Raw genomic sequence first — 27,201 nt, forward strand, 5'->3', positions numbered from 1 at the left:
AGCACGGACTCGAGTGGGTCTAGCACAGACTCGAGTGGGCCCAGCACAGACTCAAGTGGGCCCAGTATGGACTCGAGTGGGCCCAGCACGGACTCAAGTGGACCCAACATGAACTCGAGTGGGCCCAGCACCGTCTCGGGTGGGCCCAGCATGGACTTAGGCAACGTGGGAGCCCAGCGTAAACTTGAGTTAGCCCCTACGTACTTTTCTGGGGTAAGCACAGGAACTGGCATTGGAATCGGTGGCTGATGCAGCTTCGGTGAAGTAGGCCCAATGGCGAAAGATGGTGCCTGAGGATCAGTGGCTTTGTCATTGGTTGGATCCGGCACTGGCGGTGGCAAAGAGGTGGCAGAAGGGCATCACAGTGACATCGATGAGGTGGACCCACTGGCGAGAGACAGGACTCTGACATTGGGTGTCCAGCCCAAGTGGCAGCGAGGCAGTGGTGGCAGAGAATCAGCCCAGCAGCTAAAGAGGGTGCCTGAAGAGTGGTCATTTCAATATTCGTTTGTTCCAGTGTAGATGGCGGCGTGGGGGTGACAGAGGGTTTGTGGCAAAGGCGTTGTTGAGAATGAACTGGCTCAGGACTGATGGACTCTTTTTAAGCTATATCTTTTTTACTTTTTTCTTATTCTTAAAACTAGCACTGGATCTTGGTGAGAATAGAAAAAAGTTTTCAGTGTGTTTTACTGTTTCTGGCACTATAAAATTCAGATGACAATAAAATCATTCATTCAAAATGTGAGTACACCATCCCAGCTAAGAAAAAGGGATCTGGTTCTTTTGAAACGTAACCACGTATTCATAATAAACCCCATTACCAAAATAAAGTGGGAAATATCGACAATGTAGTCCACTGAAACTGAAATATCAAACCGCATTTTATGCTAAGATGCAGAAAGTGTTTGTAGATTGTCTGTCAATAAGTGAAGTGTTAAAGATGCTTTTTTTTCAACCTTCAAGAACAGGGCTATTTATTTCATCGCTAAAGACAGGCGGACATTTAAATCTCAGCCCAAAACATGACAGACGAATTTCCCAGCACGGGGAATACATTATGTCATTCTCCATTGGGAATCAGACTAAACTACATGCCAGCACTTCTACAATGGTGGTCAATGCGGTAATCAACCTATTTTTGAAGGACAGGGCCTATGATCGATCACTGAATTAAAACACATCTACATTACAATTCAACATCTAATAATAACTTTGAAATATATGAAAACATTTAACACTTATCTGCAAGAATGTTTCAGATTCCTCAACTGGCAACAAGCTGTCAAACCTGATTTTATATTAGGAATTCTAAAAAATGCAAAAATAGCATAGGGGAGAAAATTCAAATTTTCAATTTTTACACACAGTGGAGACCTTGACCTCAGAGGAGGTGAGAATATGGTTCACACTCAAGGCCTTTTTGACCCATGAAAAGGCCATTCAGAAATAGTGTGAGGAAGGGACGGCACTACAAATTCACATTTGAAGTAAAATAATCCTACTTTTCTTAACTTTCTCGAAACCATTCCCATTTCCATCGGGAGATGAAAATCTAGATTTTGGTCTCTAATTGACTTCAGAATGTGACTATTTTTGACAATTTTCCAAAAGAAAATGCCTTGATAGCATTTAGCCTTAAAGGCATCTAGTATTCATACTGTATTGTGTAGAAGATGAGGTAGCTTCTTCAGTTATGATCCAGAGATTTTGATCAAAATAATATGGAAAATGATTTTTGGTATTTATTTTTTAAATGTGCCACAGATGTAATGACTTGGAATCTGCTATCAGCATACCCCAGTGGTAAGAGAGGGAGAAAAAGTTTTTTTTAAAAAAGCAAACTTCATGTATAGTTACAAGCGCATGGAGATGATTTTTGCTTTGTGCATTGTACAAACGATGTATATTTTTATGTTCATTGAAAGTCGGCATTGGAAGTATAAGAAACAGTGGGGCTGCTACATTTATCTGATGCTGCTATCAGTCGAAATGACTACACAATCAGTTCTTTGCAGTGAAGGCAGTTCTGGAGTTCATGCACAATAGTCTTTAGTGCTGCCAGATCTTGAATTTGGTGCTGTGAATGACAATGTAAGGACTACGCACTCTCAGCCTCTTAAGTCAGAATGTGGTAACAGCCTACTACCCAGATTTATTTCTCTGCCATCCATCATTCATACCGTGCCAGGGCAATTACTTGGATTGAGTGTGGAGTAGGCTGCAGGTATGGAGATGTTTTCTGTAATTCGGACGATATTAAGTAACATCAGTCAGCATGACTCAACTCTGTAGTTTCTAATATTCTAACTAGTTTCTGTCTAGCACAAGGTGTTAGGGAAACAAAATCCTATGGCTACCAACAGGTGTATCAAGAGCCTGACAAATTGATTTAAGAGGGATAATGACATTACATTTGTTACTGGCCAACAGCAACAACGTGAGAGGCAGTTCAATTCTGTTGTAATGTTGGCTCCCATAAATTTGAAAAATGATTGATGAAATTCATGGAAAATAAAGAGTAAGAATGGACTTGTATTTTTGTAGCATCTTTCATATCTTCAGAGCATTGGCAAGTGTTTTACAGCAAACAAAACATACTTTTGCAATGCAATCACTGTTGTTTTTCTGGCTAACAGGACAATTTACTCACAGTACAGTACCAGGATCAGCAATAAGTTAAAGGACTAATCAGTGTGTTTTACTAGTGGTGGTTAGAAGATGAATGTTGTGCCATGAGGAGATCTCCAAATTTTTGTCTGCACCTGACTGAGGTGTATAAGATTATGAGGGCCATATAGAGGGTAGATAGGAAGCAGCTGTTCCTCTTAGTTGAAGGGTCAATACAGTGTATGATTTTCAGGTGAAATGCAGGAGGGATAGAGGGGATTTGAGGAAAGGTTTTACACCCAGAGGGTAGTGGGAATCTGGAATGCACTGCCTGGGAGGACAGTACAGGCAAAAAAAAACTGGAAAAACCTTTTTAAAAATGTGCAGATGAGGACTAGAAATGTCATAACATTCAAGGCTATGGGCCAAATGCTGGAAAGGTTAATGTAAATAGGTCAGCGCAGACTGGATGTGCCAAAAGGCCTCTTCAGTTCTATATGATTCTATGTGCTATGGGATTTTCCGCTTTTGGGAGAGTTTAGGACAAGAGGGCATAATGTCAGAATAAGGAGTCACACATTTAAGAGCCAGATGAGGAGAAATTTCTTTGTAACCATAGAGGTCTGTTGAGGCTGTGTCATTAACCATATCCAAGGCTGAGATAGGCAGATTTTTATTCAGTAAAGGAATCAATGGTTATGCAGAAAAGGCAGGCAAGTAGAGTTGAGGATTATCAGATTAGCCATGATCTCATTGAACGGTGTAGCTGACCTGATGGGCTGAAAGGTCTACTTCTGCTCCTATGTATTTTTTTTTCTGGTCACCTGAATACTCAATCCAGGCTTTGCTTCAGTGCCTCATCCGAAAGAGGACTTGACTTGGCTGGACAGCCAGTTTGTGTTGCACAGTGATTCCAATAACATAGGTTCAATTCCCCCACCATCAAAGGTTACCGTGAAGGATTCTCCTTCTCAACTTCTCTCCTTGCCTGATGTGCGATGACCCTTCAGTTAAACCACCAGTAGCCATCCATCTTTCTAATAAGAGAGCAGTCCTATCATCTGGTAGGACTATGGTGACTTTACCTTTATGTCCAAAAGACTAGATATGCCAATAAAACCAGCTTCTGCTCTTCACCTCTTGGGGTATGAGTTTAAAGAAAATATTACCTGTTATAATAAACTGAAAAGGCTTGATGAACAGAGAATGAGACAACTTATCTGCATCTATCATTCTGAAATAGTCCATAACCCATTGACATAGACTGAATCTAATACTCATCGTCAATCTCTCCAGCTGCAGTTTTTTTTTTAAACCAGTATGAATTGACTTTCTTTTGAAGCACAAGTCTTGAACAAACTCATTCACAAATCCTTTCTGCCTTCTTTTAAAATAGAAAAACCTTAAGCATGACTAAAAACAAAGTTGCTGGAAAAGCTCAGCCGGTCTGGCAGCATCTGTGAAGGAAAAAGCGGAGTTAACATTTCGGGTCCGGTGACCCTTCCTCAGAACACCTAAACATGACTGATATGCTTGTGCTTCATTTCAGATTTTCAGAAGTGTGACCCCTATCTGATCCACTTACTCCATGATTCCCTTGAAGTGGAAATGAATATCTTGGTGGCTGCAGGTTAATATTGACAGTCTGGTGATCTTAAGCTTTCGTGAACTACAGACTGCCAAACATTGGGCCAGATTCTGCTGTCAAAATAATGGTGAGGCTAATGGCACTCGCCATTGTTTATGCATGAATAGATACAAATTTTTCAGGGGAGGAGCAGATGTGCGGTTAAATGGATCTGTCCAGGAGTTGTGCAACTCCACTGTGAGTTTCATTAGAATGGCATTTTGCTGCACAGTTCACCAGTGACTCATTCAATGTCATAAAGTTGAAACTAAATACTAATTACAAGTATTGAGCACCCTTATATCCCATAAATTATAGCTAGTCAACCTCTCTCTGATTATTTGTTTTTTTTAAGTCATCTCATCCCATAATCCATGCAGCGTTCATGTTTGAATGGGAAAGGTGAGGCATTAGTTAATTTAAATAAACTATATGCCTGTTTCTTGGCAGCTGTTGGCCAATCAGACCAGCTTTTTTCTAATCTCCATATATGCAGCAACTTGGCGAATAATCAGTTAGTTTTGCTTTCCCTGAAATTCATTTCAGATGCGTAACTCCTTGTTTCTAATTCCATCTCAGAGCTGATTGAGCATTGCTCCTTCCTCACTGACTGGTGAACTGTTTTGGAGGGAAGGCCAGTGTTCTGCTCACAGATCACAAACTGCAATGTTGTGAGACAACCAGCAGGAGTGCACTTTTCCAAGATATTTCAGGAAACTATAGTTTACCCATGAATAGAAGGGACATCAATATCCAGACTAACAACTTAACAGTCTCTCAAATTGACAAGTTAAGTTGTTCACATCCTTATAATGTAATTACAAGGGAGGAACAACGACAGAAGACTGTAGACAGACAGAATTGAAAATTGCATTGCAATTGTTGAAGATCATAAGATAAATATAACTGAAGAATGCAACTGAGCTCTTCTTAGTTAATCTGTCCAGGAAAAAATGGGTTCATAATCCTTCATCTAATCATGTCATCTAATAGGATTTTAAATGAATTTAAGATTGTTGTCTTTTTGGTTGCCAAGATCACCAAGCAAACAGTAAAGACATCTGTTCTAAATTGACCCTTCAATAGTTTCAGATTATGCTCCCTTGTTCCACTAGTTTGAAGTAATGTGCCAGATTTATATATAAAATTTAACATTTCATATACAGAGGGAAAATGTAGCGTATGGATTTGACACAACAGTTGCCATAGTCCCAGAGAACCATGGACTGCTCTCTCATTAAAGCAAGATGACAGGTGGTCAGCTTAACCTGAAAGACACCATGTCTCAAATGAGGGGAAAGATTGAGAATGCAGAGCCTTCATGGTGAACTCAACACAGTTGTTTTGCAATGCAAAGTGATGGCAATAGTGCGGGTTCAATTCCCATCCTGACTGAATACAAACTGAACTACTGCATTGTTGATGCAGATTTTAAACAATAGAATGTTCAACGCTAATTCTCAGACATTCACGACATATTTCCTCTCCAACCCAGATTTATTCCCTTCACAACTGTCCCTATATTACTGTGTTTAAATATACATTCTGACTCTGTAATCAATGTGACATTAGTGGTGCTTAATAATTCACATTGTGTTATAATAAGCTGATCTGAGGACCACATTTCTTTGTTCAACAATAGTACAGTGAATGAATTAAGGGAGATGTGGAAATTTGTCTGACCACAAAATCTCCATCCATGGTAATATATTACTTTTAATGTTATGAGTCATTATCTTACAATGTTATCTGGCACTTTCATCAAATACTTTTTGTCAAACATGATTTCTATTCCATTAAACTATGTCAACTCAGTGTGACCATGGTATGATTTTCTAAGTGCATTGGTGAGACTTCCTAAATAACAGATTCCAGCATTTTCCTACCAACTGCTGTTCGGCAAACTACCCTTCAGTTTTCTGTTTTTGAATTCGCCCCATTCTTGAATGGCAGTGTTATATTCAAAAACTTTCAATCTATTGGGACCATTCTAGAATCTACAAAATTTTGGAAAATCATAACCAGTACATCTAAGATTTCTGTAGTTGCATTTTTTGAACCTGAGGAGTAATGTATTATTGTTCATTGTTTTCTGCTGTTTCCATATAGATTAGTTTGGAATGATCTTAAAGACATCGATTTTGTAAAATTCTCTCTTTTAAAACAAAAAAAAACAATAATTGAGTGAGGTAAACCTTCCAAAGCAGTGTTTCACTCACAGGAAGGGTGGGTTGTGATATTGATCTGGGGTTGATGCATTGAGAATCTGTCCTCCAAATTTGATTCTCAAACAACAAAGTTCCACACCAAAAACCTCACTGTGTAAAATCAATCTGATCAGGTTATATTTCTTCATAGACTGCACTTAATAGGATTCAACTGCATATTGAAAAAGAATTTCTGCTCTGTTGATGCTTTGTTGCTTGCTGAAGCTCATACTTGTGATGAATTCATAGAGAAAACAGAAAAATGTGACATTTACATGGACACAGATTAGGCCGATAAATCATGTTAATCCATTTAGGAAAATTTGCCTTCAGCTTAGTTTTGTGATCAAGGCCCAGAGAAACAATTTATATTTTGTTATGGGTTTTATGTCATGCTGGAATTTATGGAATCAAGAATTTTTTCATTTTGTTTCAGCTACTTCAAATGTAACTACAGTTGGAGCCCACGACCAGACTAAGATTAATAAGAATGACATCGATCTGTGGTTAGCAGCAGCCCATCTATCCTAGCTGCTTTGAATCCTCTCTTATAACAGCAACAGTTACTCTGTTTAAGAGTGGTAACGTGTGCATAGTACTCTTGCCTCTTGACAAGTACATTTATTTCTTGAGAGTGCAAGTGGAAACATTGGCCTTATGAGGACATGAAAAGAATCAGCTTAAATTCATGAAGTCCACAACCCTGATTTATCTCTTTGTGCAAGCAGCTTGATATTCTGCTTGACCTATTTTTAGTGTTTGGTCAAAGGTGAACAAGGCTAAGACACCCTGACTGAGGAATCTGATAACAAATTGAGAGTTAAAACACAGTTATACTGTCACTTTTGCATCACTGCAAAGTAGCAGCTACTTCATAGTAACACAAGATGTGGAGGTGCCGATGTTGGACTGGAGTGGACAAGGTCAAAAATCACACGACAGCAGGTTACAGTCCAACGGGTTTACACCTGAAGAAGGAGGGAGACTCTGAAAGCTTGTGTCTTCAAATAAACCTGTTGTACTCTAACCTGGTGTTGTGTAATTTTTGACCTAGTAACACAAGACTTAGGGGTAGAGCTCCAATTATAGCAATTTGATATCAGTTTAGTTGCTAATAAAGGAAAATTCAAAGTGGGTTTTAATGCCTACCTACTTTCCTTTGGAAATATGGCTCTTAAGCAAACTAAAGGGAACTGAATGGTTGACTAGCAAAAAGAGTTAATTCCCAACCTTGAAATCACATTCTGGAATGCATGCATATAAATCCTTAACCCTTAGGTTAACTCTTGTGTTAAATAACTACAGGAGAACTTCAGACAAATATGTTGAGTATTTTAATGTCTGTACCCCATGGTGTAATTTCATGGTCATAAAAGTTAACTGCCAACGATGAAAAGACAGTAACTTTTAAAAGACTTGAGGTCACATCCTGAGCTACAACAAGGAAATAGAATGGTTTACAATGATCATTTGGATTCCATTCTTCAATGGCTTGAGGTCATTCCATAGCTGTAGGAGATCCACAACATATCACCAGAATGAAACATTGTCAAGTGAATGTACTAGTAGAATGATCACAATTTACTGGAGAATGAAGTGTTATATACAGATGTATGGAAGTCTCATCTTAATTTCTGGCGTACACATTTAGGAACTTGGCTCAATTGTCTCAGAGACAAATGGCTGTCAGTTGAAGCCATGCTCCAGAGACTGAAGAGCTAAAGTAGACAAACATTTCAATTCAGCACAAAGAGCATATTACTATCTCCTAGTTCAGGTAGAAGTGAAAAATCTTAAAGCACTTTTTAAAGAGCAGTGAACTTTCTTTTGTATGCTGGCTAACACTTATCCTTCAATCTACCATTTAAAAAAGATAACTGCTCCTTTCATTTAATTTGGTATTGATGCAAATTTACCGCATGCAAACAGGCTGGTGCATTTGGCTCCATAACTACAGTGACTATTCCTCAAACAGTTTGGGCTATCCTGAAATGGGACAAAGTGCCAAATGTCTCATTTTCTTATAAGCATTGCTGGGTAAGAATTCCATTTCCCTCTCTGTGTAATGAAGCATACAAATAATGCTACAATGGAAAATCTTGTAAGATGACCTTTGGCAGTAGGGCAACAAACATATTGTTAACAAACATTTTGCATGGGTTTGTTTGCTATCTATGAAAGAAGTATTTTGAATGCAACCATATGTCTTAAAGCTGTATTATTCAGACTTACCTCCACTTTGCTCACAAAATATCTCCTGGCATTTGAGAGCGTTATATAGAATAGATTTTCTCTTATTCTCAACCTTGTTTGATGTCTGTATACAGGCAGTTCCTGGATTGCAAATGGGTTACGCTCTTGAGTATGTTCACAAGTTGATTTGTACACAAGTCAGAACACAATATGGATTAACATAAAATAGCCTTTCATAAGTACAATGAAATGTTTACATCGCATCTTTAAAATTAATATTAATACTCCCCTGCATGGGTTGTCATTCATAAGTAGGAGCGTTCGTGGGTCAGACCACCGTGAATCAGGAACCATCTGTACTTACTAAGGTGCTTCCCGATTTGAGCATTGGATCCAATTATCACAGACTTTGCCTCAAGTGACAGAGATCTCAAAGACTGCAGTAAATATTCTCAACTTGTTAACTACATTCCCCTTACATCCCACCTCCTTATTCTGCACAAAATACCACAGAAATATGGAATTGCAAACAAAAACCAAACAACATTATGAGTTAAGTACATGTTTGTGCTGAAGAATTAGAAGATTTTGATAAATCGATGAATTATGTTGTTCTGTCTTGGCCTTTGACTCCTTATTTGAGGACATTTGGGAATGGAGGAAGATATTTGGAGGCTTGATAGAAGGCTTTAAGATTTTTAAAGTTAAGGAAAATGTAAATACAGGAAAGATATCTTGTTGGGTATAGCATTTAAGAACAACTTAAAATGTCAAAATAAAACAGGAGATTCAGGCTAACATTTTTTTACCTTTAGAATTCTGGAACATACTAAACTGAGATAGTGTAACAGAAAATCATGACATTATTTTACAAATAAATGAGATAGATGCATTAGGAATAGGAACATGGGGCTATTACTTCCAGGATCATTGTAAGGAAAGTGGTGGCTGTTTCAAAGGATATACTCAACAGACTGCTGGCCATTTCCTTGCCAAAGCATTGCAGTAAACGTGTTTTAAGGAAGCAGCATTTTAACAGAATTCAGGACAACCTTGTGATAGGGTGGTCTTGACATTTTGCAGTTTTCCCCATGGGTTTGCTATCACCTAAGCAGAAATTGGTGGAATCCCTTGAGTATGAAGTGTGAAGTTTCAGCTACCTCATTTCAGCGTTTCAACATGATTTATCTGATGCAGATTTAGAAGTTCATAGAACCCCTACAGTGTGGAAACAGACCCTTCGGCCCAACAAGTCCACACAGACCCTCAGAGCATCCCACCCAGACCCATCCCCTTAATCTACACATCCCTGAACACTATGGGCAATTTAGCATGGCCAATCCACCTAGGCTGCACATCTTTGGACTGTGGGAGGAAACTGGAGCACCCGGAGGAAACCCACACCTACACGGGGAGAATGTGCAAACTCCACACAGACAGTCGCCCGAGGCTGGAATTGAACCTGGGTCCCTGGCGCTGTGAGGCAGCAGTGCTAACCACTAAGACACCAAGTCGCCCTTTAGTCTGAACATAAAGCAGAAACTGTTTTGCGCTGATGTTAAATTTTTAATGTAATTTCATTGTACAATACTGGGATATCCTATTGTGATTTAAGAATAAAAACACTGAAAGTGTAATATTAAAAAAAACTGTATGAATCAACAATACATTTTACACTCTGTTAGCAAGTGTGAAACTCATACTTAAATAAAATTATTGTTGTAATACATTTTGAATGACTGACTTTTATTTCTGAAAAGAATGTTGGGTCTGCATCCAACACAACTATGATGTTACATTTTATGGAGTGGGGTTTGAAGGGACATTGCTGACCCACCCTTCAGAAGGACGTCAGCTGATGCCAACTCATTCTGTGCAAAACCATTCTACAGCCCTAATAAATAGTGAGCTGTCTAATTTTGCTAATAATTAAACTTTCACTCTATCATCTGGGAAGGAGTCACAATAAATCTGATCGACTGGCAGCTTCATTACATCCAACAGCACTAGAGCCAAGTAGCAAGTGCTGCCAAGATGCAAAGTATAAAGAGGAACAAGGCTGCCCAACAAAAGTGAAGTCCCATTGCTTTAAGGTGAGGGGAGATCCTGAGAGAGGGGAGAGAAAGTAGAGGCTTGGGTTCTGGCAGGGCAAGCCACGCCGAATGAAGGAAGTTGGTGCATACAGGGTAATGCCTCCGAATGATGTACCTCTCCTTCCATTCCAACTATACATATATAGCCCATTAAAATCGAGCTGCCCACACCTGCCAACCTGTTCGTGTCAGCCATACTTTCCCCTGGGCTACATGTTACCCAAGTCAACAGACTCGTTGACATTCTATATTTACCAGTAACCATGTACTTTTGTATGGCATGCCAGCAGCCAAGTTAGCACCTAGTATACTGTGTGGGTGAGCTTGAGAGTGGACGGGAAGATTGTACGTTAGCGACCCGACTCATTTTACATGCTACCCCACCACCACTGCCGAAATGACAACATGCACAACAGTGGCATGTTAAATCCAGCCAATAGTATAATTTATGATAAATATAACAGACAATTAGTGAAATTACAATTTTGTTGTAGAATTGTGCAATGTTTTCTAGACTGGTAGGCATCAGGCACCTACAGCTGACAATAATGCTTAGTCTGATAACTGTGCCTTCTAAAAAGGGAATGCAAAGCAACAGAGTATTCTCAATAATCCCAATTAATAGTCAAACAGAATGAAAATGGACTTGGGGCATGTAGAGTGCACACAGAAAGGAATGAATTATTTTTCTGGGGCACTGCAGAGATTTACAGTTGCATCAGTGATAAATCCTATTGCACAGTTTTCCATGCACTTATAGATTTGTAACTGGATTCAACAATGAAACTCAACCCTAAGTTGTCAGATTGTTTGTCCAACATCCAGTGCTGGATGACCAGAAATTTTCTTGATGTAAAGATTCATAAGACCAAAAGCATTGCCCTCAGTCCTCACCACAAACTCTGCTCCCAAGGCGCAAACTCCATCCCACTTCCTGAAAACTATGGGAGGATGAGCCAAATTAATCTAAAACAAAGAACTGCAGATGCTGGAGATCTGAAACAGACAAAATCAGAAACTGCTGGAGAAACTCAGCAATTCTGGCAGCATCAGTGGAAAGAAAACAGAGTTAACGTTTTATATTATCACAAAAAAACATTGCATTCTACATAAGTTTTAATAACAGAAGTAACATGTTCAATGCAGTTATTACAATCCCCATGGAGACTGATATCTTCTAAAAGCAAATGGGACAGAATTTTATTGGGGTTTGAGTGAGTTGGGCTATGGCGAGATGCGGCAGAATTGGGCGACATGTGCAGTGAGACCCATATTGACTTTGAGATTATATTGCTCCATCTTTTATGTTTTTCAAAAGTGGTATGGAGAGATTCTTGCTAGGCAGTGGTGTGATGCCAGTGGATTATTGCTTGTCCAGCTCCTTGTTAACACCACAACTCACCTCATAAATTCTCAGCTTCCCATCTTTAAAAACTCACCAAACAAGCTCGACATTGGGAAAACTTGACAAGGAAACCAGAGTGTGACCCTTGTAGATTAAACTCACTCTGGGCATCAACATCTTAGGACACACTCCATGGGCATCAGCCATACCCACCCAAAGTCCACGGACATTGGCATCTGGCATGCACTAGCCTATAAGGATCCTCATGGCATATTTCCATCACTTACAGGTTGCTTTTACATTTCAGTGTTGTATCATGAGCTGCATTGGCAACTCTCATTGTAAAGCTGCAGCAAGGACACAGTGTGTTTAGGGTCATGCACCCAACTCATGGACTGGACCAAGCAGCATCTCCAAGCACTTTGCTTGTTGAGATATTACTCATGCACTCTGAGCACACCTTGATGCTCAATCCATCAATGCCTTACATTTCCTTGTAATGGCTTTTTGCACTTTGTCCTCTCAGCCAGAGAAAGCAGGCTTGCTATCTTGGCTTGTTTTCTAGTGCAGACCCAAAGCCAATAAGCTTGTCCTTGGTATCAGCAGGTCTCTGTTCAGTCAAGGGGTGTAGTGTTCAGTCAGAGAGTCCAGTCACAAAAATCAAGGGCAGTCACTGATACCAGTCCAGTCTTAGGTTGTCAAAGTCAGGGTCCTCTCCTCGTAAGGGATGAGGACCAAATAATGGGCTTGCCTGACTCTCTGCTCTCCTGTGGGCTGCTTTTCCTCACAGAGTGAGAAGGATGTAGGTATTTCAGGAGATGAAAGTTGATGGCACAGTTATTACTTCTTGGTCCAGGAGGAAGTGTCCTAAAAAAGCGATTGGGCAGGGCAGAGGGCATACAGTGTTAGAGGTGTTGGGAATTGGGGTGGATGAGAGCAAGTGGGGAAGATGTTGCATGTGTAGGAGGAGTAATAGAGAGTGAGCCTGTGAGGAAGGTAGATACAGTAGCAGAGATAGAGTGAGTGAGATTTCAAGGAGTAAATAGTCAACATTACCCTGACGAAGGACATTGACCTTCTTCCTACAGAGTGGGCATTCCTCCAGATGGCTGAGACTGCTCTAACCTGGGTGGCATCCTCAGACCAGGTTAGCATGGCCTGATATTGTGGCCTCCACCGATGGTCCTGAGGAAAGAGGATGAATTACCTGTATATCATGCCATGTGGCAGGACCCCCGGGATCCTGCCCAGAAAGTGGGGTGTAAGTTTCCCCAGTCTGGCATGTCTGTGGGAAATGTCATGAAATGTCCAGAACAGCTCCAGACTGACAGTGCTTGTCTGGGTGTACAATGGGCTTTTTTTAAAGATGGCATATGCACAAGGGGTACAGGTGGAATCTTGGATAACCACCAAGTGGCGAGTTGTTGTGGCATTAGCACATGCTAAAATGGGATGGAAATTAGACATGGTAAATGCCATTGGGTAGGATGGTTATAGAGAACATATTAGCAGATATCATGAGAGGACTTGCGAGGTCTTGTGGTGGAATGTTCCTCCAATAAACTACATGCAACTCAGATTTAGTCAATAACGCATAAGATTCAGCCTGTTAAGCTCCCAAATGTCTAACAGAAATAACTGAAGGAAAAGATTTCATATTTGAACACTTTTACAGTGACAAACAAACTAAAAACAAACATAAATCAAACATTACTTAATAGTCAAGGTTGTCATTAAAGCAAAAAAGTTGGACATTTGCATAATCTAGGACAATCAAGATCTGTCTTACAATTTCTTTTGCTGGGCTTGGCTGAAAGCTTACATATCCATTCCTGTATTAAAACTCCTGCCTCCCTGCTTAATTGACAATTCTGGCTCTCTAATCTCTACTGTCAATTGCACAATGTTTACTTTCACAAGGTTGAGGCTTTCGGTGCTTATAATTTTTGCTGTTAATACTTTAAAGTGTCTGCATGTTTGATACTTTATTGGTTTGCAGTAAAAAGAAGTTCTTTTCTAAGACTACAGAGTAATGAATGAATTTTCTAAGATGTTTTTTACACATCCTATTGTCACTATAAGGTTTTGTTGCTTCTATGCTATGGGTAATGGCTGAATAGACAAGATGAATATCAGGGACTGAGGTAATGGGTTGGGAGCATGGCCTGACATGGTCACAAGGGACCATGGGTGGAGAGTATAGCTATGAGATAATTAACAGAAAAAAGGGAATCCTCCTGAAAAACTCTGCATCAAAGGAATTTTGTCTTAAATAATTACTTTTGTTCTCATTTAATGCCACACTTTTTTCAATTGAGTTATGTCTCTAGTTATTTATAAACATGGAAGTCTGACTTCCCTGATGAAAATAGAATGTTTTGAATGTACTGGACATTCTGTTACTGATTTGCTCTGGGTAATGCATGCTGTGAATGAGTTGGCCTGGGAACAGCTTAGACACTAGTGGTAAATAGCTCTCTGTCTCATTCAAATTGATTTTTTTCACAGCAGTAATTAGAGTGAGCCAGGAAGATTTGTGTTAAGCTTTATCAGCAAAGTGCTCAGTATATTCTCAAAAGCCAGGCTTAGTGTTTTCTTGTTATAAATAAATGAATAGCTTCTGACCTAATGTGTGAAAAAAGACAGATTTGAACTTTAAATTGTTCTTATTTAAGATTACTTGTATTTGCTTTCACTGCCTTCTTCAGAGTTTCACATTATTACTTTTCAGTAGAGTCTATTCACACAGAAAGTTTAAAGAGGTAGAGAGTCACAAATAAATCTTACAGGATAGGCAAGAAAACCTCTCCTATTGGAGCAATATTGACCAGTATTGTAGAGGTTAATGTATATTGAAAAATATTTATTGTTAAACAGTTTTAAAAATAATCAATTTTGCATCATAAATGCAGTGTTTAAGAAGCACTGGATAATGTTGCAAGATTATTTTTTATTACTCAAATACCAAAACGATGTCCATTTTCAATCAGTCATTATGCACTTTCATAAGCCATAGTTGCTGTTACTCTAAGTGGATCACTCTATGGAAACAGGGCCAGTCAAAAATACTAAACCACAGAACTAATGTTACAAAAATATAAAGTTTCTTAGAAACACACACATAAAGAGTAGAGGAATCCAGGAGGTGGTGCTGAAGGAGCTTTATTCCTTGAGCTTGTCTGACAGGTTTGAGGTTCTTGCTCCCTGTGCGAATGAGACCGTGAACTGTAGAGAGGATAAGTAAAGTGACAAGGGAGGGGAGAAAAGAGAAATTTAGTTGCAGTCAGGGATTGTATAGTCAGGGGAATAGACATTGTTCTCTGTGGCCAAGATTGAGAGTCCCAAAGGCTATGTTCCCAGCCTGGTGCCTGGGTTCAAAATACCGCATCTAGGCTGCAAAGAAACTTGGAGTCAGAGAGGAAAGATCCAGTTGTTGTGGTCCACGTAAGTACCAAAAATATAGGTAAAAAAAAGAAAGAGGTTCTGATGAGGGAATCAGAGCAGCTTGGGGCTAAATTAAAAAGCAGAATCAAAAAGGTAATAATCTCTGATTATTGAGTCACAAGTTAATGGGCACAGGGTCAACAAGATTAAACAGGTGAACACGTGGCTCAAAGATTGGTGTGGGAGAAGTGAGTTGATACATTGGCACCAGTACTGGGGAAGGAGGGAGCTGTTCTGATGGAACAGGCTCCACCTGAATCATGATGAGATCAGAATCCTAGCGAATCACATAACAAGGGCTTTGACAGAGCTTTAAACTAAATAATGGGCAGGGGAGAGTGGTGGGAGGTATCAGTTGCAAGGAAAGTTAAAATAGTTCAAAGGTAAAGAGAAAGTAGGATTGCAGGTTAGTGATGGGGCTGACTGCTACCAGAAAATTGATATTAGAAAAGGAAGGGTCAGAATGTGTGAATGTCATATTACACCAAGAAAACAATATTGTATCTTAATGCACAATGCATTTGGAATAAGATTGACAGTGCAAAACAGGGTAAATGAATATGATCTCATCGTGATATGGGAACATGGTTACAAGGAGTTCAAAACTGGGAACATAACATTCAGGGATATTGGACTTTTCACAAAGAGAAGAGGGATGGAAAAGGTGGTGGAGTAGCACTGTTAATAAGAGATTAAATGAGAACAGTTGAGAGACAATCTAGGCTCAGATCATATAGAGTCCATTTTTTGCCGAAGTAATAAACAGCAAGGGAACAATTAAAATTTAATATTCAGTCTGAGTGTGAGATACTTGGATCATAAATAACTGTGCTTAATTTAAATAAAGGGAATTCCAATGATAGAGTTAGCTCGAATTAACTGTATGGATAGATTAGCATGAACGACAGTAAGCAGGCAGTGGCAAGCATTTAAGGAGGTAATTCATGACTCTCAACAAAAATATATCCCAGTAAGAAGGAAAGGTTCTAAGAGAGGGATAAACTAACCATGGCCGACCGAGGAATTTAAGGAGAGTATTAAATTGAAAGGAAAAGCATATGAGAAGGTAAAAGTCAATGATAGCCACAAAGACTGGGATAAATTCAGAATCCAACAGTGGAAGACTAAAAGTTAATAGAGATGTAGAGGGATATTAAAAGGTAGTGGAGTAAATGGAGGTAAACTAGTGAAGAATATAAAAACTGACAATAAGATCTTCTTTAAAAATATAAAAAGGAGAGATGTCAAAGTGAACATAGGCCCCTTAGGAAATGAATGTGGAAAGATAGCTTTGTGGAACAAAGAAATGGGACAGGAGTTAAACAGATATTTTGCATCAGTTTTTACTGTGGAAGATACTTCGAACATCCCATTAATACTAAAGAATGCAGGGGTGGAATTTAGTCCCTTGGCCCTGATGGCTTACATCCTAGGATCTTAAAAGTTGTAGCTACAAACATAGTTGATGCATTGGTTATAATTTTCAAAAACTTCTTAGATTCTGGGGAAGCAGTGGTGGATTGAAAAACTGCCCATGGGACAATTCTATTCAAAAAGGATAGGAGGCAAAATGTGGGTAACTATAGGCCAATTAGCCCAGCATCTATTGTTGGGAAAGAATGAGAATCAACTACTAAAGAAGTAATAGTGGAACATTTGCAAAATTTTAATCTAATCAAATAGAGTCAGGATGGCTTTATGAAAGGGAAATTGTATCTGACTAATTTATTAGAATTTTGGAGGAAATCTCAACCAGATTGGATAGGGGAGAAACCAATAGATGATATTTGGGCTTCCAGAAGGCATTCAACAAGGTACTTCATTCAAGATTAAGTCATAAGAGCACGTGAGTTGGAGGTAGTGTATTGATGTGAATAGAAAGTTGGCTAATGGGCAGGATACAGTGAGTGGGGATAAGGCGTTCATTTTCAGTTTGGCAACCTGTGACCAGTGAGGTTCCACAGGGATCAGTGCTGGGACTGCAACAGTTTAGAATATATATTAGTGACTTGGAGGAAGGAAGCAAATGGACTGTAGCCAAATTTGCAGACGACACAAAAGCTGGTGGTAAGGCACGTTGCAACATGATTACAAACAGTTTACGAGAGAGACAATGATAGGTTATTTTAGTTGGCAAAATGTTGGTGTATAATGTAGAAAATGTCAAGCTGTTCATTTTTGAAGGGAGAATAAAAGAATATAGTATTATTTAAATTGAGAAAAACTATAGAAACTAGCACACATGTGCATCAGGCAATCAGGAAGGCCAATGGAATGTGGACCCTTATTTCAACGGGTTTAGAGTATGAGAGTAGGGAAGTCTTACTGCAACTGTACAAGGTGCTGGTGAGACCACATCTGGAGTACTGTGAGTAATTTTTGTTCCCTTATTTAAGAAAAAACATTATTTCTTTGGAGGCAGTTCAGAGAATGTTCGCAGAGATGACCCCCAGTATGGAAGGATTGTTTTATGAGCAAAGGTTAAACAGGTTAGAACTCATTGGACTTTAGAAGACTGAGAGGCATTCTCATTGAAACATTTAGGTTTCTTAAGGACCTTGACACAATAAATACTTAGATGATATCTCCCCACATGGTAGAATCTAGGACTAGAAGTCATAGCCTCAGAATTAAGGGGAGCCAGTATAAGGCTGAGATTACAAGGAATTGCTTCTCAGAGGGTTGTGACTCTTTGGACTCTTTGCCACGGAGAGCTGTGGGGCAAGTTCTTGTGTATGTTTAAGTCCGAGATAAGTACATTCTTGATCAGCAGGGAAACAAGGCTATAAGGAATGGACAGGAAAGTGTTTGTGAGGGGTTTTGGATCAGTCATGATCTATTCAATGGTGGAGTCAGCATGGGGGACACTGAATGGCCTACTCCTGTTCCTATTTCTTATGGTCTTATGGTGTCCAGGAGAGAATCTGGGATACTGCAATACATAACAAAATGTGCACTAAGAATTGTTTGCAGATGATTATGGACTTGGTAATGAGTATGGTTGTTAAACATGCCTCCAGCAATATATTAGTGAAACTCAGCTAGAGGTTACTGTGACACAATTATTGTCATGTCCAACTTTATTAGTCTGTTTAATAAAAGGACAATAATAGTTCTGCTACAATAGGAATTTGATCCGAGTATGTTCAATGGTCAAACAGCAGCATTACCCACTATAACTTCAGTTACTTGGTCTCTGTATAATTAGTTGTGTCTCAGTGTTAATGTCCGTGACATGTTTGGATTTTCTAACTGAACTGAGAATATCATAATGAATTGTAGTGATACAGAAGCTGTAATCAATTGTCCAATATTTCAGTCAGGTGATATTCTCTGATTCTATGATGACTGTGTTCATGAACTCATTCGAACTCGTCGTTTGTATAAAAATATACCTCAGTTTCAAGATTGTGTCCTGAAAATCATTTGAGTATAATGTGGACCAGTGTTTACGAGGGAAGGAAGAGGAAACCTGAGAGTTCAGTTGACGATTTCTCTGCTACTGCACGTCGGGTGGCTGGAATGCTGTAAAAGTGATAGAGTGAAAGGTAGTTCTTCTCTGCTTGAAGGTTAAACAGTCTGTCATTCATTAAGTCTTCTGATAGAAAACTCTTGGGATTCAAACATTCACCTCTTCAATTATGAATTTCTGTTGACTCTCTGATAGACTTCCTGTATCTTTCAGCTAACCAAGATCATTTATTTTATCAGAAGATTATAAAAATGTGATATTAATATAAATAATCTATAAAATGAAACTTGGCACCACATGCTTTTAGAAAATCAAATTTGAGTAAAAATGGAACTGCAGGTCCTCACTCATTCACTGGTTAATGGGAGTAGAGGTTTTGGGGCTTACAGTTACCTGGTATTGCCTTTGGCAGCCTATAGGCATTCGAAACCAAGTAACAGAGCAATGTGTTCCAGGATTAGTATTGTAGCAAAGGAAAAAGGAGGGCCGGCAGAATTATATATCACCCACGAATGATAAACTAAAGACACTGAGAAAGAAATGTTCTGACACTGACAGGCTTCAAATTGCTAACAGGGATTTGCACTGATGTTATCCCAGTATTCTGCTACAACTTCAGGAAATCTGGAAAAAGTAAACCCAGAGAAACAATGAAAATAGCTGCCTGTGCTCAAAGATTTCTAACAAAGATAACATGGTAGACTGGGAGACCCCCTGCAAAGTTCGACCTTAGAATACGAAAGAAGATGGCTATTGTAGTCATTTCTAAACTAGATAGTCAAGCAAATTTGCTATTTCTGAGGAAGGGTCACCAGACCCGAAACATTAACTCTGTTTTTTCCTTCACAGATGCTGCCAGTCCTGCTGAGCTTTTCCAGCAACTTTGCTTTTGCTGTTGGCTGACTCTTTTTGGTGGACACAAGGTTGGAGGGGCTGCAAAATGGAGATTCCACCACTTCCCACCTCTGTCCATGAAGGAAAGCCACTTTGTTGGATGAGGCGTCCTCAAAATCCCATACCACTTTGTTTACCTGATCCTGGAGGATCCATCTCTCAATCCTCTCTGCGGAACCCAATGCAATACCACCAGCAACCAGTGCCAGTAATGCAAAGCTATTAGCCTTTATTGGGAGGGGAGGAGTGGAGGCAGGGGGTGGGGGAGGTGATGAGGGTATCCAACCCACAGTAGAAAGTGCAGCAACTAAATGTCCCTGGTGCGGCCAGGAGTCCCAACAAATGGCATTTCCTCCACCAATTAGGAATTTTGTTCTATTAGTGATCAGGTTGGTATGGGTGCCATGTGAATTTATTATGTGTGCCAGGCTCCCTACTATACACATGAAATTCCACCCTTTATCCTACACCTGTACTCTTTGCTATCTTTGTTCATATTTATATTTTAATGCATATTGTGAGAACACTTTATCCCTTACTTCTCACCTATCATTTCCCTGCTGTTGACATAAATTCACACCTGTTCCAGTGCATTTTTAACTGATTGAATATCTACTCTGATGACCCTTAAAGTATGAATTTCATAACTGAAATTCTATTGAATTCCAAATAGTTGTGGGTTTGCAGAATTGTAGCTTGGGGAAGCAATGGCCTAGTGGTTTTATCGCTGGACTGTTAATCCAGAGACCCAGATAATGTTCTGGGGACCTGGGTTTGAATCCCGCCATGGTGGAATTTGAATTCAATAAGTATCTGGACTTAAGAATCTGCTGATGACCGTGATTCGTTGTCGATTGTTGGAAAAACCCATCTGATTCACTAACGTCCTTTAGGGAAGGAAACTGCCATCCTTACCTGGTCTGACCTACATGTGAATCCAGACCCACAGCAATGTGGTTGACTCTTAACTTCCCTCTGGGCAATTAGGAATGGGCAATAAATGCTGCCTAGCCAGTGACGCTGTCATCCCGTGAATGAATAAAGAAAAAAAAAAGCTGTTATAAATGGATGTGGTCTAAGGTCTTTTATTTGTCGCTTTCTCACATGTATATTTCCCTGTACTGGTTCTCTGCTGTTAACATGTTTGATAACATAGTCAGATTGTGAGACAGCATCAGAAGAACTAATTGCTAATACTAACACATTCCTCGATTGGGAAATAGTAAGGACTGCAAATGCTGGAAGTCAGAGCCGATAAAATGTGGAGCTGGAGGAGCACAGCAGGTCAGAAAGCATCAGAGGAACAGGAAAGTCGATGTTTTGGGTCTGGACCCTCCATCTAGACTGCACCTATGTGAGAAAGCAGGATTTATAACATAGCAAATGGGATATATTTAATAGTAAATATTTATTAATAGAAAGGTATTACTAATTGCATAATTGCATAAAGTATTTGTCCAAATCCATTCTTCATAAGTTTGGCTAATTGAATGTATTGGATGCGCAGATTAAGAATGGGTACTATTGAGTTAGAAGAAACAGTCCTTTTCCTTAGGCTCTTCATGGGATCCTTGTCCTTTAACAAAAATGTTGAAATTACTGCAGATAAACTTACAAGTAATGTATATTGTAATCTCTGCAAATCATGTGTGCACTGTTTTAACATATTTGTTATTCCATTTACAATTCTCCTCAGTTTTCTTGCACTTCTAGACTTTATTTTGCTTTTGTTTACAGTTATATTTCCACTTTTACACATAGAAAAACAAATATATAACTTGCGAATAGCTAACCCCAACAAAGCTCAGCAGTATAAAGTCCTTTACAGAAATCCATCTCCTGGAATGTGGGTTTCAAATCATGGATTTCACGAACACTTTACAAACTAAATATTATATGTTTTTAATAGCAAGGGAAAATTACTGCTGCCTCTCTCCTCTACGAAATTTCCTCTAAGAAATAATTATGAAGGACAAGAGTCCCAGGGTTAAAAATTCACCTTGGTTAGGGGTGCATAAAGGGTGGCATCAGATCAGCTTGTTATATGTAGAGAAAGATATTTAAATCCATTAATAGCAGTGGGACTGATATCAAGAACACTGTATACTCAGCAAACAATGCTATACCACTGATTTTGTGTTGCCACCCATGATGTATTTCCAACCCTCTTGCATATAAGTAAGCACCTATGCACAAACCTTTTGCAGCTGGACAGAATGCAAATCATAACGTACAGTAAAGCTTCCAGCTAGCTTCACTGCACAGTCATTCAATACGTGACTAAGAACATAACCCCAGGGACAATTCAAATATAAGCAAGATAGCGGAAAGCCAGGACCACCAACTGACTTGAAGAGATTAACACAAAGTTAGATCGAGCAATGGTGATGGCTTCTGCAGTTGAATAGTTGTTTTTTAAATGTAGATAGACAATTTTGGGAGGCAGAAAGTTCCTGTTCTTCACTAATTCTGAGGTTTTGACACTTTTGCATAATCTCAGTTTCCTTAAACAAAACATATTTGGTTTCCATGTACTTTTTCACATTTCCCTGTCTTAGTCAAGCTCCATTCTGGGCTTTTGTTATCCAGACCTTCTTGGAGTTCTATACCTTGACTGTTCTTAGCCACGTTGAAACAGAGCATTCAAAGCACAAAATGGTGATTAGATTCAAATGTTCCACAAACCCAATAAGTCAATTATGACAAATTCCTTTGACATTCTTCGTCTTGTCTGTTGTCCTCTGCAAAGGTTGAATTTTCACACTTCATTTCTGTTTGCAAATTCTTGATATCTCAAGAGTCTTTATGAACCTCAGCATGTCTTTTTATAATCCACTTAGAACTTGCAGCTATAGTCAGAATCATAATGGCTTCTTTCCTATTTCTTGTGTCTGGTTAGAGTCAGATTAGTTTCTTTTACAAAGGTCTGAAATGACATAGTGCTTTTCTTCATGACACTTGGCATACATTGTTGAAGAATTGATTGTGATCCAAGTTCTGGGACGATTGTGATGGCCTAACAAATAAATATATTTGCCCTACCTGTACCTCTACCCTTATTAATCATTAATGTAATCCATCAGATATTGCTGAGTGAACCAATGGTGCAATATTTGGTAGATTCGCACATGCCCATAGAAATTCTATGGCTCTTTGTAAGATAAATTCCTGTCAGCAACATAATGCAAAACACACAGCAGCTTCTTTGGGGGATCTGGGACCAATGTCAAGAGGGTAATCAACCTCTTAGCTATTCTGATTGAAGAGTATTTACAATGCAGTTCAAAGTCTGAACCAGAAAGTGTAAATTGAAATATAAAATTCAACATCAAATCAGATACATAAAGCAAAATGAAGAGAGAGAGTGTGAGTGAGATAAGGAAAAGAAAGAGTGAAAAAAACCATATTGTAAATCTCCAACAATAAGTAAAATCTGAAGGAATGAGATGTCACACTTAACAAAAGTTCATTTTCAGTGCTACAGAAATTGTTTTGCAGCAATTAAAACTTACCACACTATTAAAAGAGTGCCCCATTGGACAAGCTGCAACCTTTTATGAGGCATGCAAAGCAACTTCTTATAGTTCAAAGGTGGTAAGAACTGCAGTGTGGAGCTGGAGGAACACAGCAGGCCAGGCAGCATCAGAGGAGCAGGAAAATTGACGTTTCCGGTCGGGACCGTTCTTAGGAAATCAGAATGCCCATTTCTGAAGAAGGGGCCCAAACCAAAACGTCGACTTTCCTGCTCCTCTGATGCTGCCTGGCCTGCTGTGCTCTTCTTATAGTTCAATGTATTTGAACGGATTCTGTCCACCAACACACACTGCCCTCAAAGTGGTTGTGAGTGGCAGGGGCTGGAAGACAGTCACACATCCCCTTCTGGAATGTGCCTGTGCAAAGAACGTCTGGACAGAGATGCAACAGTTTTTGTTGCGGTTCATCCTGAGCAGTTCCATGATGCAGGACTCTGTGTTCTACGGTCTGTTCCCTGGGATGCACACTGAGACAAACATCGACTGTGTCTGGGAGACCAATAACTCAGTGCAAGACACTTTTTGGTCTTTGGCAGGAACTTCTTGCTCTTCCGATGCAAAGAGTTGTCCTTGACAGAGTGTTGCAGACTAGCACATTCCAATGTCCAGTAGTACGTGCTGAGGGATGCACTAAAGCTTGGGGCATCTGCCGCCAAGGCACAGTGGGGAAAGACCACTGTCTGAAGTCTTTATGTCAAAATACAATGAGGGTGCATTCAATTTTCAGACCCTCTCTTTGCCTCAATGTATGTAAATAGTGTCCTGCAGGGAAAGTCAAATTCCAATGTTAGTTTGTTCTTCATATGCAAAGACAATATAGAACTGGTATAATACCTGTGTATGTACATAAAGATATTTTTTATGAATAAAATACATTTTTGCTTTGAAAGGAATTAGAGGGCGAGATAACTTGTTCAGAAAACCTTTGTAGAAACTAGCCCTCTTGGAAAGTAACTTCTGGATGAATGTGTTTAATTGCACATGTGTAGTCACCACAGACTGCTATCCACAGTTATGTAAGTAATAGTGACTCTCACCTTTGTTTGTGCTGCCAAAGATTATCCATTAATAACAATTGGGAAAAAAATGGCCTTCCTCTGTAGAAAATTCCCTCAAATAGTTAGCTCAGTTGGAATAAGTCACAGTTTAAATTTGACTCATTTCATGCTGGTTTGCTTTCATGTTGTTACTATAATACTGGCAATATATTTGTTTAGCAATGAGTTTCAGTTTAAAAATTGCTTGCCAGACTTCCTGACTTGTAGCCTACCTGCTTTCAAGACAATTTCTCCATGCCTTGCATCCATATTCAGTCCCCCGACCTTCCTCCTGTTTCTGCCTTGTCCTCACTTCCTCTTCAACTCCATCCTGACCCCAACCCCATTCCCATGCTCTTCTTATTTTTACAGTGTCCATTTCTGCCCTGGCTGCCATTCTGAATTGGTTGGTACAGATAGTTCTGCCTGCACTGACTAACCTCTATCCTAGATGGGGGCTGGTCAATTAAAACCTTAGCATGTAAGTTTAATTTTAACATTTGTCACAGCTCTTGTGGCACAGTGGTAGGATTCCTATCTCTGAGCCAGGAGACCTGAAGTTTCACCTGCTCCAGAGGTGTGTAATAACATTTCTAAACAGGTTGGTTTAAAGTGCATTATGATCACATTTTTATTTCTTGTGTATATAATTTATTTATTTTAAAGGTTATTTTTTATTAATGTAGGGTATTTAGGAAAGCAGTACACCATTTCATTTTAATGTGGTTTATTTTCTGCTGAATAAGATCCTGAAATACCCAACTGCACTGTTGTTTTTTCAATATTTAGCGATAACTTTAGTTTGCAACTTATTTTATCTAGGAACACATAGCACTGCACATATACGGTAAAGTATTCAACTCATTCATTCATTGTTTTCCTAACAAAAAAAAAGTCTACAGGAGCCTACTTTGCGTTTTAACATTAATTCCTATGGGAAACCATGTCTCACTTAAAGCTGAGACAACAAGGTGCAGGGCTGGCTGCACCTTGTTGTCTCGGATTCTCCAGCATCTGCAGTTCCTACTATCTCACTTAAAGCTGTTTCACTTCCAGCCACGACTTTCAGGAAGGGAGCTATAACTTTAAATACAGACTCGCTGTACCCCACAGGAGTAATTTCCACAGCCTCAACACATTGCTTAATTATTGTTATTTCATTTTAATATTTTTGTTTCTTTTCTCTGTTCTTTTTCTCCCACCCTCCCCCTTTAGCTTGCAAGCGTAAAGAACAGGAGCAAAACCGAGACCGAGCCACCACTCCCAAAAAGCAGCGGCTTGTCTTCACTGATCTCCAGCGCCGCACACTGATTGCCATATTCAAGGAAAACAAACGGCCATCCAAAGAAATGCAGGTCACCATTTCCCAACAGCTGGGGCTGGAGCTCAACACAGTCAGCAACTTCTTCATGAACGCCCGCAGACGAAGCATGGACAGATGGGTGGATGAACCGTCTACCACCACCGGGCCACCAGCGTCAGCTGCAAGCACTTTTACAAAAGCGTGACAGAGGGGATAGTGGGCAAGCAAGCGTGCCTGCTACTACACTCTGAAATTAAGACAAAAAAAAACAAAACATAAAAAAAGGCTTTAAACCAAATAAAAACACAATTTTTAAAAATAAATAAATTCCAAAGAAAATCAAATCGGAGACACGTGTACACCTTGCTCCACGGCAGGGTTATAAAGGAGCTGGTCGGGAGATAAGTTGCACTGTGTCGCTGGCTGTTGATGCGGGTCTGGAAGCACATAAAAAGTACATATTCGGGTAATTTTCATGACAAATTCTCGCACTATAAAGGTCATTGTAGGATAGCCTGTATGAGGAAATGACCTAGTCATAGACTAAATATATTTAAAAAAAGTGTTTGTTGATATTTAAGTCTGGATGGAATTTGTTTCCTAAATGTCTCTGTTACCAAAGAAGATAAAAGACACAAACTTTTTCAACAAGGATTGGAATCCCAAAGCAACTCTTTCTCCCCACTCCCTTCCCCCTCGGCCCTCAAAACCCCCCAAAAAATAAAGATCGAAAATGATTTGTCACTCAATGGCTAGTTGCAGAAACGAAGAGAGAGAGAGGAAAACTTGTGCCAATAGCAACAGCTGCCTTAATGATAATCACATTGCGATGGTACGACATGACTTGTTGTTGCAATACCTACAAGATGACTTGTGCCATATACTATACCAAAAACAGAGAATTTTCCACGAAAAACAAAATCTTTTTTTAAATGTCTCGTGCTACTTCGTGAGGCATAACATCACTGGATACTGAATTTTAAAAAAATGCGGGTAGAGTACCATCTAATGATAAAGGTTCTTTTTCAATGAACTAATTCGCTTTGCTGTGGAAGTTAGGCACCTTGATGAAGACGAAATTAGTATACTGAGAAAAAAAAAACAACTTACCAGATTCACAAAAGAAAAGAACCAAAAATAACCAAACTTTTGGTATGTAAGAGTAATAACATTATGATGAATAGTACATTGTTAAAAATGAATATTAAGGTACTATTGAAGAGGCACAGATGGAATGTCTGATCGGTATTTCGCTAAAACTCCTCTAATGTTGTTTCTGTCTTGTTGTGATGTGGTAAAGCTTGATTCTTTAACCAAATCTAGTAGTATTAAGTGGGAAGCAAACAAAAAAAAGGCTTCCAGTTGTGAACTTTGTAGAGACATTTATAGTGAGAACCAAAAAGGCTACCTCACTGAATTTCAATTGTGATTTTAAAATCACGTCTG

At 39.3% G+C, this 27,201-nt stretch overlaps 1 protein-coding gene across 1 annotated transcript in view; it reads left to right on the top strand.

Moving 5' to 3' along the window:
* The window catches only part of onecut3b (one cut homeobox 3b), a 99,123-nt gene extending 73,163 nt beyond the window's left edge, over positions 1-25,960 (top strand). The window contains exon 2 of the mRNA XM_048614243.1: positions 25,668-25,960. Within this exon, the coding sequence (XP_048470200.1) occupies positions 25,668-25,960 (293 nt within the window). The remainder of the gene's footprint in view (positions 1-25,667) is intronic.
* The last annotated feature ends 1,241 nt before the right edge of the window (positions 25,961-27,201 follow it).

This window comes from Rhincodon typus, chromosome 29, assembly GCF_021869965.1.
Source record: "Rhincodon typus isolate 14 chromosome 29, sRhiTyp1.1, whole genome shotgun sequence".
In the NCBI taxonomy this organism is placed as follows: Eukaryota; Metazoa; Chordata; class Chondrichthyes; order Orectolobiformes; family Rhincodontidae; genus Rhincodon; species Rhincodon typus.